Source organism: Salmo trutta, chromosome 21 (genome assembly GCF_901001165.1).
Source record: "Salmo trutta chromosome 21, fSalTru1.1, whole genome shotgun sequence".
NCBI classification, from domain to species: domain Eukaryota; kingdom Metazoa; phylum Chordata; class Actinopteri; order Salmoniformes; family Salmonidae; genus Salmo; species Salmo trutta.
This window is the reverse complement of record NC_042977.1, coordinates 19242316-19257420: the sequence shown is the minus strand read 5'-3', so window position 1 is coordinate 19257420 and position 15105 is coordinate 19242316. Positions and strand designations below refer to the sequence as shown.

The following is a 15105-nucleotide window of genomic DNA, read 5'->3' as shown; positions in this document are numbered from 1 at the left end:
TGTGTTATTAAACCGTCTCCCTTGCAAAAGAGGTCTGACGTTTAGTGGGTCTTTCTGGTTCATTTTGTGAATAGTTCCATCACAGAATAAAATTGTATAATTTATTTTACTGATTTAAGTCAAGATGTAAGTAGTGTACAGATTGACATCTCTCCCAACCTGCAGTCAGGCACCAGCAGGCAGCATTCAAATAATATACTCATTTCCGTACTGCAATTGAAAGACTGCGTTTCTGCGTCTGTTTCATACTTGTATGTTAGGTGGTCCATTCCCAAGGTAATACAGAGGGCTTAGAATACCGTGTACAACAGATGGAACTTTCTCGTTTTTGAGCGTGAGCTCATCAACCCAGTGTTCTCTACAGATGATTGGTGCCAGCACCCGACCAATCAGGATGCGTCTTCTATTGCAAAGTTGTTAACCCCCAACAAGAACACTTCTCTCCTAGTTTTGCTAGCTAATCTTGGAAATTACAAGTATAATTCTCTGATCTGAACGTATTAGTTCGATGGAGAGAGAGGCTTTCCGATACGATCAAGAGAAATCCGATGCTTTCTTAACAAAAAGCTGAATGACGTCTTATCAGGAGTATTTTACTGCATGGCGTTTGCAAAACGATAACGTTACACTTACGCCAGCATCTGTCCTTGGCTTTTGGGGAATCACTCATGATCATCAGAAATGTTATAACCCATCCTGGAGTCAATTTTACGGTAAGTTTTTCAGATGTCTTTGTATAGCTGATCGAAACAACTGTCGTGTGAAGATCGACATGTTTGTAGGATAGCTAGCTCTCACAATTAAATTGAATGGCTGTTAAGTTGGCCAACCACCGATGTCAAGTCAATCAGCATGCTAGGCTACTAGTAACTAGCTACGTTAACGTTACAATCGCGAGCCAGCTCCATTTAGTTTGGTTTGTGTGTTATAAATTGTCGTTTGCTTTCAAATGTTCTGACTTGCGAAATGCTATATGTATTATTTATAGTCCAAAGAGTCAGGAAGAAAGCCAGCTAACGTTAAATTACGGACCAAATTCATGACCAACGTGTCATACATAAATCTGGTGTAAACTGTACAATTATTTTGTAAATTGGCATAAGTTTATAACCACTAACGCATGTTCTAGCAAGGCAAGGAAGGCAATATTTGATAGCTAACACTGCCAACCAACTACCAGTGGTCTACAAAGGAACTGCACATTCGAAGTGCTGACTAATGCCAAGTTGTTTGGCTTGTAGGTAATTAACAGAATAAATCAGTGGAGTGGCTTGATCAGACTTAACGTTACTAGCCCTGGCCTCGTTGTCAGACAAAACACTAGGCTTGTCCTCAGTGGTGGAAAAAGTACCCAATTGTCCTTGAGTGAAAGTAAAGATACCTTCATAGAAAATGACTCAAGTAAAAGTGAGTCACCCAGTAAAATATGACTTGAGTAAAAGTCAAAGTATTGCTTTAAATATACTTAAGTATCAAAAGTAAATAATTTCAAATTCTTTATATTAAGCAAACCAGATGGCACCATTTTTTTATTTATGGATCACCAGGCGCACACTCCAACATAATTTATAAACGAAGCATGTGTGTTTAGTGAGTCCACCAGATCAGAGGCAGTAGGGATGACCAGGGATGTTCTCTTGATAAGTGTGAGCATTTTCCTGTCCTGTTAACCTCTGTTGGGCAAGCGGGACGCACACTATTCAACAGCCAGTGAAAAATCAGAGCGCCAAATTCAAAACCACAAAATGTCAGAATTCAAAGTTCTCAAACATACGACTATTTCACACCATTTTAAAGATACGTCTCAATGTAACCACGTTGTCCGATTTCAAAAAGGCTTTACCGGGAAAGCATAAAGTTAGATTATGTTAGGACAGTTCCAACAAGAAAAACCACACAGCCATTTTCCTCGCAAGGACAGGCGTCACAAATACCAGAATTTCAGCTAAAATGATGCACTAACCTTTGACGATCTTCATCAGATGACACTCCTAGGACATCATGTTACACAATACATGCATTTTTTGTTCGATCAAGTTGGTATTTATATCCAAAAACAGCCTTTTACATTGCCGCGTGATGTTCAGAAAATATTTTGCCTCCAATACTGCCGGTGAATCAGCACAACAATTTACAAAAATACTCATCCTAAATGTAGATAAAATATTAAACTGTTATTCAAAAGATTATAGATGAACATCTCCTTTATGCAACCACTGTGACAGATTTCAAAAAAGCTTCACGGGGAAAGCACACTTTGCAATAATCTGAGTACTGCGCTCAGAAAAATACACTAGGCTATACAGATACCCGCCATTTGAGTCATCTAAAATCATAAATAGCATTAGAAATATTCACTTACCTTTGATCTTCATCAGAAAGCACTTCCAGGAATCCCAGGTCCACAATAAATGTTGTTTTGTTTGATAAAGTCCATAATTTATGTCCAAATAACTCCTTGTTGTTTCCGCATTCAGTAAGCTACTCCAAGTGTAGGAAGCGCGCCGAAAGTTCCACGACGAAAAGTCAAGTTCTATTTACGTTCGTTCAAACGTTGTATAGCATCAATCTTTAGGGCCTTTTTAACTTAGAACTTCAATAATATTCCAACCGGACGATTCCAGTGTCTTAAAAAACGTTTTGGAACACAGCTAACTCTCACGTGAACGCGCGCCAATGAACTCATTTGCTTTCCTGAGTCAACAACTTCCAACTTCCTCTGTTCGCTCTCTGTTCATCATAGACGCCTCAAACAACTTTCTAAAGACTGTTGACATCTAGTGGAAGCCTTAGGAAGTGCAAAATTAACCCTAAGTCGCTGTGTGTTCGATAGGCAATGACTTGAAAGGACTACAAGCACCAGACTTCCCACTTCTTGGTTAGATTTTTCTCAGGTTTTTGCCTGCCATATGAGTTCTGTTATACACAGACACCATTCAAACAGTTTTAGAAACTTCAGTGTTTTCTATCCAGATCTACTAATAATATGCATATTCTAGTTCCTGGGCCCGAGTAGTAGGCCATTTAATTTGGGTATGTTTTTAATCCGGCCGTGAAAATACTGCCCCCTACCCTAGAGAAGTTAACCTCTCTGGGCCAGTGCAACAGCCAGTGGAATCGCGTGGCGCGAAATACAAATACCTAAAAACTGCTATAACTTCAATTTCTCAAACATATGACTATTTTACACCATTTGAAAGATAAGACTCTCGTTAATCCAACCACGTTGTCCGATTTCAAAAAGGCTTTACAGCGAAAGCAAAACATTAGATTATGTCAGGAGAGTACCCTGCCAAAAATAATCACACAGCCATTTTCAAAGCAAGCATATATGTCACAAAAACCAAAACCACAGCTAAATGCAGCACTAACCTTTGATCTTCATCAGATGACACTCCTAGAACATTGTTATACATTACATGCATGTTTTGTTCAATCAAGTTCATATTTATATCAAAAAACAGCTTTTTACATTAGCAAGTGATGTTCAGAACTAGCATACCCACTGAAAACTTCCGGTGAATTTACTAAATTACTCATGATAAACGTTGACAAAATACATAACAATTATTTGAAGAATTATAGATACAGAACTCCTTTATGCAAACGCTATGTCAGATTTTAAAATAGCTTTTCGGCGAAAGCACATTTTGCAATATTCTGAGTACATAGCTCAGCCATCACAGGCTAGCTAATTTGACACCCACCAAGTTTGGGGCAACCTAAACTCAGAATTACTATTAGAAAAATTGGATTACCTTTGCTGTTCTTCGTCAGAATGCACTCCCAGGACTTCTACTTCAACAACAAATGTTTTGGTTCCAAATAATCCATAGTTATATCCAAATACCTCCGTTTTGTTTGTGCGTTCAGGTCACTATCCGAAGAGTATTTCGTGACAAAATGTCAAAATATTCCATTACCGTACTTAGAAGCATGTCAAACGCTGTTTAAAATCAATTTTTATGCTATTTTTCTCGTAAAATAGCGATATAATATTCCAACCGGACAACGTTGTATTCATTCAAAGACTGAAAGAAAAAAAATGGAGAAGTCTCGTGAACGCGCATCTCAGTCTCACTGTCCCCAGGCAGGCCACTAACAAACTCTGCTGCTGTACTTTGCCCAGAGACAGGAGACATGTCATTTCGCTTTCTGAATGCATTAGAGAGCCAATGGAAGCCTTAGAAAGTGTCACGTAACAGCACAGATGCTGTAATGTCGATAGAGATGCAACAGAAGGACAACAAATTGTCAGACAGGGCACTTCCTGCATGGAATCTTCTCAGGTTTTGGCCTGCCATATGAGTTCTGTTATACTCACAGACACCATTCAAACAGTTTTAGAAACGTTAGTGTTTTCTATCCAAATCTACTAATTATATGCATATTCTCGTTTCTGGGCAAGAGTAGTAACCAGTCTAAATCGGGTACGTTTTTTATCCGGCCGTGAAAATACTGCCCCCTAGCCCCAACAGGTTAAGCATTCAAAATGTAATGAGTACTTTTGGGTGTCAGAGAAAAGAGTAAAATGTACATTATTTTCTTCAGGAATGTAGTTAAGTAAAAGTTGTCAAATAATAATGCTAAAGTACAGAACCAAAAAACCTACATAAGTAGTACTTTAAAGTATTTTTACACCACTGCTTGTCCTAGCTTTCAAAAACCCTTCTCCGTAAGTAGGGTTTTCAGCGGTTACATTCGCTATGCGAACTACATTCCCAACGCTGTGTTAATGTTTAGAAACGTCAATTATTGCTTTTAGTTTTTGAAATATGCTGATATGCCCCTTTTATACAGTTTTACACATCCATAAGCTGTGTGCCTCCATTTACGTTTACACACAGCTAATTAGCATAGGTGACCGCCTATGTCTTCCGTTAACAAGCAATGAAACATGGAGATATGACCATGTGGAAACACTAACCCAATAAAGGTGTGAAGTAACTTAATTTCTCGCTGATATGAAAGATACATTATTCATGTTTCCAAACCCGTACGGCAAGCGATACGTTCAGAACTAAACTCCCCCGACCAGAAGATACTATCGTCAGTAGGCGCTAAAGCAGTTAGCCTCTGAATGGGGTAGACTTGTCCTGGGCTCATAATCACGAAGCGTCTCGGAGAATGCTGATTTTAAGATCAGTTTTGCCTTTTAGGTCTTGTTGAGTTAGATTACATGGACAGGGGAGAGAGCAGGGGTGTATTCATTAGTTGGATTCTGTTACAAAACGTTTGGGCTGTTGCAAAAGGTTTTGCGATGGAAACTGTTTACTTTAGGAACCAGTGGGAGTGGGACCAACCTGCAATTGTAAGTAGAAAGTAGTTTCTTGACAAATGCGGAGGGACTACCTGCATTTAGTTTAAAAAAATAGTTTGTATTGGACAAATGCAGGTACAGACAAATGCAGTTCAGACCCCTTGACCCCCCTTTTCACATTTTGTTAGGTTACAGGCTCATTCTAAACTGGATAATTGTTTTTTCCCCCTCAATCTACATACAATAACCCATAATGAGAAAGCAAACAGGTTTAGAAAATGTTGCTAATTTTATTTGTTAAAAATCATATTTACATAAGTATTCAGACCCTTTACTCACGACTTTGAAGCACGTTCTGCAGCGATTACAGCATCAAGTCTTCTTGGGTATGACGCTACAAGCTTGGCACACGTATTTGGGGGGTTTGTCCCATTCTGCTCTGCAGATCCTCAAGCGCTGTCGGGTTGGATGGGGACCGTCGCAGCATAGTTATTTTCAGGTCTCCAGAGCTGTTGGATCGGGTTTAAGTCCGGGCTCTGGCTGGGCCACTGAATGATACTCTTGCTGGGCCACTCCTGCATGGTCTTGGCTGTGTGCTTAGGGTCATTGTCCTGTTTGAAGGTCAACCTTCGCCCTAGTCTGAGGTCCTGAGCACTCTGGAGCAGGTTTTCATCAAGGATCTCTCTGTACTTTACTCTTTCCCTCGATCCTGACTAGTCTCCCCGTCCCTGAGGCCAAAGGGTTCAATCTTGGTTTCATCAGAACAGAGAATATTGTTTCTCATTGTCAGAGTCCTTTAGGTGCCTTTTGGCAAACTCAAAGCGGGCTGTCGTGCCTTTTACTGAGGAGTGGCTTCCGTCTGGCCACTACTGTAAAGGCCTGATTGGTGAAGTGCTGCAGAGATGGTTGTCCTTCTGGAAGGTTCTCCCATCTCCACAGAGGAACTCTAGTGCTCTGTCAGAGTGACCATTGGGTTCTTGGTCACCTCCCTGACCAAAGCCCTTTTCCCCCGATTGCTCAGTTTTGTTGGGCGGCCAGCTCTAGGAATAGTCTTGGTGGTTCCAAACTTATTTCATTTAAGAATGGAGGCCACTGTGTTCTTGGGGACCTTGAATGCTGCAGAAATGTTTTGGTAACCTTCCCCAGATCTGTGCCTCGAAACATTCCTCTGACCTCATGGCTTGATTTTTGCTCTGACATGCACTGTCAACTGTGGGACCTTTATATAGACAGGCGTGTCTTTCCAAATCATGTCCAATCAATTGAATTTACCACAGGTGGAAAATGGAAACAGGATGCACTTGAGCTCAATTTCGAGTCTCTTAGCGAAGGGTGTGAATACTTATGTAAATAAGGTATCTGTTTTATTTAATACATTAATGTAATGTACATTTGTTTTTGTGGGGGGTGAAGGGGTCAGTACAAATGCACTGTAGGTCCCTCCCTGTTTTGTTTCATTATGTTTGTCCTGTTTGGTTCCTAGAGTAAACAATGTTTTGCCTCTCTAATATGAGGGAACGAATACACACACGCACGCCTACTCTGAGGCACTTGATGATTTCAGTTACTGTTTGCAATTGGAACTGCTGTCCCAGTCCTATCAACATGATGACCCCTTTAATTAAACACTCAAAGGAATGATGAGCTGTTTTTTTTATTCCCACTCAGATCCCAATGATGCTGTCTTTTGTAATGGTTGACGCCGAGTGGAACCTACAACTCTTGGAGCCTGGCTAGACCCGATGTCTGCCATTACTATAGGTAAGCCCGGAGAATGTCCTTTTAATATGGGCTTTAGTGAAGCACCAGATGCATCTCCGCTTGGCATTCATGAGGTATTGGGGTAAGGCACAGAGAGACTAGCATCCTGTCCAGGGGGTGTACTTGTACATTAAGCTGCCTCACACTACAGAAACAGGAGATGGACTCATGCCCTATGGTAGCATGGATGATGTGACTCACATGGTACACGGCTAAGGAGAGCTGTGACACTTGTCTGGACAGGAGCCTGTTGATGCTGCAATATTCACAACGAAATTAGCTTGAGCTTTGATTGGTTCGCTCAAATGTTTATTTTTTTCTGGGGGGTTGAGACCTCTTTATTTGAAAATCCAACAGTTGTATTAGAAGGGGGTATGGCTTGGGTGTTTGGCACAGGATAACCAATCAGTAAAGCACAGCCCCCCCCATCATTATAGATACATTGTGCCTACAATATCAAGGAGCCTTTAGACTCTGAAGGTGGGAAGACTTCCGAGTTTGGTGTCAAGCAGACTAACCTTATTGACCATTCTGGCTCGGACAAGGCTTGCTAACTTAAGGCACCAGAACCCTTTGTTTTGAGGTTCTTATTATTTCCAAATATTTGAATTACACATGAGGTTGGTGGCACTTTAATTGGCGAGGACAGGCTTGTGGTAATGGCTGGAGCGGAATGGTATCAAACATGTCTTCCAGCCACCACTGTTGAATTACGATAGGACTTACACACTGGTCAATGGAGGACCACACAGTTTGGTTGCAGTGGGCCACAGTTCTAGGGTTAATCACACCACAAGAGGGCAACATTTTCAAACTGAAAATATTTTCAGAAGCTCTTCAATACCCTGTACTGGTAGTGACTAGTAAGTCTAGTCAATTAGTATATTTTACTTTGGTTATTTTCAAATAACTTGTAGTTTATGACTCAAGAGTTTTATATTTTTGTTTAAACTTTTAAGAGCTAGGCTTGGTACTGCATCAGCAAGATGCAGCAAAACAACTTAAAATATTTGGTATCATGCCAGAGCATTGTAATGCAAATGCACATCATGTATGGTTTTTTAGTTATCATCCAATATATTTAATCAAATTTACTAACAGCCCCCTTCAATATTCAAATCACATGTTAAACAAAAGTGAATAATAAAAGGTGCATGATAATACACAGTCTAATGTTAGAGACAATAATTTCAAATTATTAGTCACTGATTTAAAAAAAATCTAACTAGGCAAGTCAGTTAAGAACAAATTCTTATTTACAACTATGGCCTACCAAAAGCCCTCCTGCGGGGACGGGGCATGGGATAAAAAAATAAATAAAAAATACAATATAAATATTGGACAAAACACATATCACATTAGACAACACTACATAAAGAGAGACCTAATGATAAGGTCTCTATGTAAGCTATTTAGAGTGTAACCAATTAGGGACATTCAGCGAAATATGTTGTGTCAATGCCCCTTTTGTAATTGCATTCCAAATTTAACCTGAAACATAATGGTTAGCTACTTACCCAAATGATGTAAATGTTTTATTTGACTTGTTTAGTTTTGGGGGGCACGTCCCCCACCGTCGCGCACGCGCTCGGGACCATGTGGGAATGGCTGTTCGATGATCGGTGGGTTGGGCTGCTTTGAGCGAACGGAGCGTTAAAGAGTTTTTAATGTCCGCCATGTTGGCCATGGCGTACTGAACCACCGATAGACAGGGAAGCCTCAGAAAAAAAGACCGAAATAGAGCGATCAAGATCCGGGCCTTCCCGGCTCCGTTCGCGACGCCCTAACTTTAATCAGTCGAACCGTAGATGTCAGAATAACCGCACAGAATCATCCATGAAAGCTCAACTTGAAACCGATGTGAATTTAAGGAGATCGGATAGATTTATGTTGCATCTCGAATTTTAAAAAAATGAGTAAATTGTCGTTTCGGGCACGGGCGCTGGACGCTTCCAAGCCACTACCCGTCTTCCGATGTGAGGATTTACCCGACCTGCACGAATATGCATCTATTAACCGGGCAGTGCCGCAAATGCCGACGGGGATGGAGAAAGAAGAGGAATCGGTATGTTTTATAGTTCGAAAATTTGCAAATAAACATTTCTCCTTATTTTTATATTTTGAGGCGCTCCTCTTTTTTTTCTGCGCATGTTTGCACAAAATGGCCGCCAATTTTATTTTAAAAAACACGACGAAAATGTGGTGTAGATGCAGTGTTAACAATAAGTGGATACATTTTCCAGATCACCAAGGATGAATTATTTATATATATTATTCAATATTCTGGTTTTAGTTGGTTATTTTCGCTGGAGGAGATTTTCTAAGTACAAAGGAATCACGTGACTCCCATGAATCCGACATTTTGTTGTGTGTCTTTGGGATGTGCCTTGTCTGTTGGCGTAATGGCAAAGGACCGGTGCAAGGGGGAGCTAATGATCAGAAATTCTTTATGTGCCTGTATGAAGACGATACTGGCGGAAAATTTAAACATTTGCATGCCTTGAGTAGAAAAGGTCCGTGTTTTTAGATAAAACAAAGCTAGCCAAGTGTGCACTCAAATTATGTTGTTTATTGACTCGCATGCTCTGGTCATGTTGAAGTATTAGCCAACGAATGAGCAATCACTCATTGGTGCACTGTTTTGCTGTACTTTCAATGAAGTTATAATTGGGTGATTACAATGTGTATTTGTCTTGCCACCTAGGCTAATATTTGGCTTTCCCTTGGAAGGTTTCGTGTGTCTAGAGTGTAGTCTACGCACGTGGCCTTGTTATGGTGTGGACGTTTGTACCTGTCAAAATTACATGCCAGTCTCTGTTTTGGTAATCAAATCAACGTTTAGTGGTCGTGTACACAGTTTAACAGATATTATAGCGGGTGCAGATAAATGTTTGTTACTAGCTCTTAACAGTGCAGCAAAGATGTCAAATAATTATCAAAAACAAGAAATCATGCCTCTTGGGCCATGTCTGTTTACATTTCAGTGAAACTTGTATAGCCTGCTTTTTAAAAACATGTTATATTGTATTTATATACATGCCGTGCTTCAGTTGAAACATGGCCCCTTATTTAATGACCGTTGGAATTTTCTGCCAATCCATTTCAAGGGTTTGGCCTTCTGTTAGCTGAAGAACACGTAACTCCGTCCTTATATCGAGGCTTGAGTTGAGTTTTGATAACTGGTCAATTTGCTTGCAACGACATTGAGTCACCACCATCAGTCGATTCTTGTAAAAATGTCGATTCTTGTAAAAATGTCTAATGTGTGTGTCCTGTACAACTGCAGTCATTCTGCGTGTGCTTAAAATTCATACGTTAAATAAAAACTTTTATCGAATACAACCACTGACTTTTTTTCTTAATTTGTGTTGCTCAACTCAATTGAATCGGCTAGTGCAATCCGGGATCTCAGGGACATCCACATCCCCTACCCTAACCATTTAAAATGTCAACTTCAAGGGGGGGCGTCCCAAGGACCCCGGATAGCACATACCCAATTGAATCTCGCTAAAAGTTTTTTTAAATTAAAAGTATGAATTTCACCACCCCGCAGAAGCAGAAGGATCACAGTTGTACAGAAGGTTCAGGTAAGCGTTTTGAGAATTGACATTTTAATAAGAATTGGCTGACGGTAACTCAATGTTGCTAGCAAATCCCGCAACCAGTTGTCAAAACTCAACTCCGCCTCACTATAAGAGAACGGTCCCCTCTCCCTGCAGACCTGTTTTCATTAATTGCACATTTTGACTTGAATGTGTTAATTTATTTATGGGAGGCCAGGACATATCTTCTTGACATTTCTCTGACACAATGTATCTTATTGCTCTCTGAGGCTTGGTGTCAGCCAGAGGTTCTGTGTGTTAGGCAGCCACCACAGCTGTAGTAAACTAGTGGCATGCAGAGCACGGTAGGAGTCCCAGCAAGGGGGCCCCTTAACAATTAGCCCCACAGTGGAGGTGTCATAATACCCATACAACCTAGCAGTCCAACAGGGAAATGGTTCCAATGGCTGCTAGGTTGTTTGGGTATTATGACTCATACCGTGGTACTCTTTAAGTCTCCACTCCAGTCAACTGAAATGTACTGTTGTCACGATAACAGAATTTGGATTTCGATACCAGGTTTAGTATCACAGTACTTGATACCATCAAGATACCGCAGTAAAAAAAAAAGAAAGAAGGCATGTTAGCCATTCACAGAATGGCATTTGATGCAGACATAAACTATGCTACTGCTCTGTTAAATAGTTGGGCATTTTTTGAGTTTAATCAATTGTAATGTATTGATATTGCTTCTTAGACAGCCATGTATGCATTAATGAATCACATACAATCAATTTTACTTTGTTTGTCAATCTAACTACATAATAGTAGTAATTTTCTGAATGATAAATCTTTATTGATAAACTGGGTAACTCAAGATGTAGCATAGGCCTAGCCCCAATCTAGGTGAATAAGTATTCAATAGGATTGTGGGCATGCAGTGAGTAATTGAGCTTGTTTTTGCTGATGTCATCTGTAGCCCCATAAAAATCGATTTCGATTATATTTTGGACTTATTTCATTGTAATGATCAACATCTGCATAGGAAAAAAATGTGCGCTGTCTCTAACCAGTAATGACGTCAAGGCAAGAGGGGTGGGCCCGTCGGAGTCAGTAGAGCTAACTAGCTTGTAGTCCTATAACCTGGAAATTTGTTCGATCTGGTTCGTTCAGCCATTAAAATGGGGAAAGAATAGGGTTTTGCAATGTATGCCGAAAGTAACGTCTAAAGTTAACACAGGCTTAGGCGATCTTATGCGTTTTGTTCTGAGATAATACCAGTCAGTTAACCTCTTAAGAGGTTTTTAAAGATCCAAACCTTTTTTTCAATCTTCGCCTAAAAATGACACCCATATCTAACTGCCTGTAGCTCAGGACCTGAAGCAAGTATATGCATAATCTTGGCACCATTTAAAAGGTAACACTTTGAAGTTTGTTGAAATGTGAAATTAATGTAGGAGAATATAACACATTTCATCTGGTTAAAGATAATACCATCTTCGTAATGCAAGAGAAAGACCATAATGTATTATTCCAGCCCAAGCACAATTTAGATTTTGGCCACTAGATGGCAGCAGTGTATGTGCAAAGTTTTAGACTGATCCAATGAACCATTGCATATCTGTTCAACATTTTGTATCAAGACTGCCCAAATGTGCCTAATTGGTTTATTAATACATTTTCAAGTTCATAATTGTGCACTCTCCTCGAACAATAGCATGGTATTCTTTCAGTTTAATAGCTACTGTAAATTAGACAGATTAAAAATAATTTAACTGCACTAAGCTTTCTGTCCATATCAGATATGTCTATGTCCTGGGATTTTTGTTGTTGTTGCTTACAACCTCATGGTAATCACATTAGCCTACGTTAGCGCAACCGTCCTGTGGACGGGACACCGATCCCGTAGAGGTTATTAACATGACCTTTTTATGAATTATGACACCTTTGTTTTATCAGGCCGCTCTGCCTGATTTGTTGGAGTGCTGCAGAGATGGTTGTCCTTCTGGAACGTTCTCCCATCTCCACAGAGGAACTCTGTAGCTCTGTCAGTGACCATCGGGTTCTTGGTCCCCTCCCTGACCCAGGCCCTTCTCCCCCGATTGCTCAGTTTCGCCAGGCAGTTAGCTCTAGGAAGAGTCTTGGTGGTTCCAAACTTCCGTTTTAAGAATGATGGGGGTCACTGTGTTCTTGGGGACCTTCAATACTGCAGAAATGTTTTGGTACCCTTCCCCAGATTTGTGCCTCGACACAATCCTGTCTCGGCGCTCTACGGACAATTCCTTTGACTTCATGGCTTGGTTTTTGCACCGACATGCACTGTCAACTGTGGGACCTTACAGACTTGTGTGCCTTTCCAAATCATGTCCAATCAATTGTATTTCCCACAGGTGGACTCCAGTCAATGGATATTGTTTTGCAAACAGTAATTAGGTTTAAACATTTCTACATGCGTTGTTGCTTTATTCAAGTGTATTAATTTATCTGCAGCATGAGTTGGGAGCTAACATGATGCAGCCAAGACTCCCAGTGCAGGCTAGCAATGAGTAAGTGGAGCAGTCATGGTGCATGCTATAATAAGGGGTTGGCTGCACTTATATATATCTATATATATATCTATATATATATATATATCTATACAGGCTTGATCAGTGAGACACATTTGACAGAAGCCCCAAAAGTAACATTCTTGTACCGAACAGTTTTTCACATTCTAGTATCTAAGAAGTACTGAAGTTTTGTTATGCTGTGCAGCACTAGTATTGCGTAAGAGGCACGCAAGGATAGGAGTGATTTGTTTATGTAGAATACTGCGCACATCATTGTCAGAGGAGCTGTCAGGCAAGTGACAGCTTCTCAGTAACTGGCATGGGAAACGAGATGAGCGTGGTATCCACCTTTATATCACAAAGTTATTTTCATGGAGGATGTTGGGGTGGGGAATGGATGTTCTAGCTTTTATACTATGTGTATGCCTTCTAGTTGATTGCACATTAGACTTTTTCAACCTAGCTTCTCAACTTTTGATAACACTTTTATGCACAGCAGTTGGACAGACCTCTACCATACATGGTTATTTTTTATTTTTACCAGAGTGGAATTCTCCTGAGTTATGATTAGTGCGTGTAGAACAGCTGGAGGGCTGGGACTCCCTAGTTCTTCCTTCTACAGGTGTGAACTGTGTGTCAGTCCAGACAGCCAGTGTTTGTTGCGTGAACTCACCATCACCGGGTGAGTCTGAGACAGGGTGCAGAGGAAATTGGTGGGATCTGTTGATTTGTCTGCGTGACAGTTTTCCTTGGAACACACAGATGTTGGCAGACCACCAGTTTCTTACTGCTTTGACCTCATTCACCTGGAATGTGTTGTGCAATAGGCTACATGTCCACAATCTCTGCGGTAGTGCTACCGATAACAGGTGTAAAATGGTTTCCCCGCCACGCTTGCCTGACTGCTTATGAACTGTTATCCTTTAACCCTTAGCCTACAATTCTGTGGCCCTGCGCAATTGTAATTAACAGAATTTTAAAAAAGCCCCATCAAAATCTGTCTAAGCAAGATGTTTTTTTGTTTTTTTTGCATGGGCTGCGTCTCAATCCACTGCATCTGCCGATATCGCCCTTCGGCATCTGCCTTGAAAGGTGTTGGAGCTAGAGGGGTGTTTGTCAGACCATTACACAAAAACATCACAAAAACATCTGTAGCGTCCGAACAGTTTGGCCTACGAAGTTCTCTGTTTTGCTCTAGGACGCCACAAGCCTCAAGACTGGTCCTCGGTACCAGTTAAAAAATTTTTTATGGAAGTATATATGGAGATAGTTCAGTGCCTAAAATAAGGGGATAAATACGTAGTTATTAGTTTCCTAATCTTTCTTATATCTCTCAGCTATAGGACAGACACTTCAGAACAAACTTCCTTTAGATTTTTTTTGGGCGACTATCTGTTCCATGTAGTGAATCTGTTATTCAATGCATGTTCAATGTCTCATCCAAGATTTTTTAAATATATTTTTTTGATACCTTAAGGGGTCTTAAAATCAAATAGCTAAATAATCCTTGTTATGACCATCATAAAACAATTCCAATTTCCCCCCCACTCACCCGGCTCAGACTCCAGAGGGTTAAGACAGTCATATACCATTTCTGCCTCCCAAATGGCAAAGTAAGGCTTTTTATTAGTTGATGGAAATGGATTTAACAGTCATGCTTATGTCTATAGATTTAATTTGCATAATTTAGTGGAATTAAATTGGCCTGTGTATTTTCGTTAGTCATCATGTATCTTATTTATCCAACACAACTATTACATAAAGCATACAGAGCCTATTTTCAGCTGGTTGTTTCTGGAGTAAAATGTGTTTTTGTAAGCCTATTCATTGCGCAACAATTCTCAGTGCAATCGCGTGACAGTTTTGGTGCACAATTTAAAAATAGCTCTTTTATTTCTTAACTGGTAATTGAAGCGTGCCTCCCATTCACGCGCAGGCAACAGGCTATCAGCGCGTCACTCACCACTTTACAATGTGAGCTGGAGGCAGTATG

At 40.4% G+C, this 15105-nt stretch overlaps 1 protein-coding gene across 3 annotated transcripts in view; it reads left to right on the top strand.

Moving 5' to 3' along the window:
- Nucleotides 1-393: 393 nt before the first annotated feature.
- The window catches only part of LOC115156866 (enhancer of polycomb homolog 1), a 42344-nt gene continuing 27632 nt past the window's right edge, over nt 394-15105 (top strand). The window contains exons 1-2 of one of the 3 annotated variants that reach the window (XM_029704651.1): nt 395-713; nt 6929-7021. Coding sequence is in view for 2 of the 3 variants with exons in the window: in XM_029704649.1 (XP_029560509.1) it covers nt 8934-9086 (153 nt within the window). In the remaining variant the exon portion in view is untranslated. Of the gene's footprint in view, nt 714-6928; nt 7022-8522; nt 9087-15105 lie in introns of those variants that run through there. The other 2 variants (XM_029704650.1, XM_029704649.1) reach the window with 2 other exon arrangements.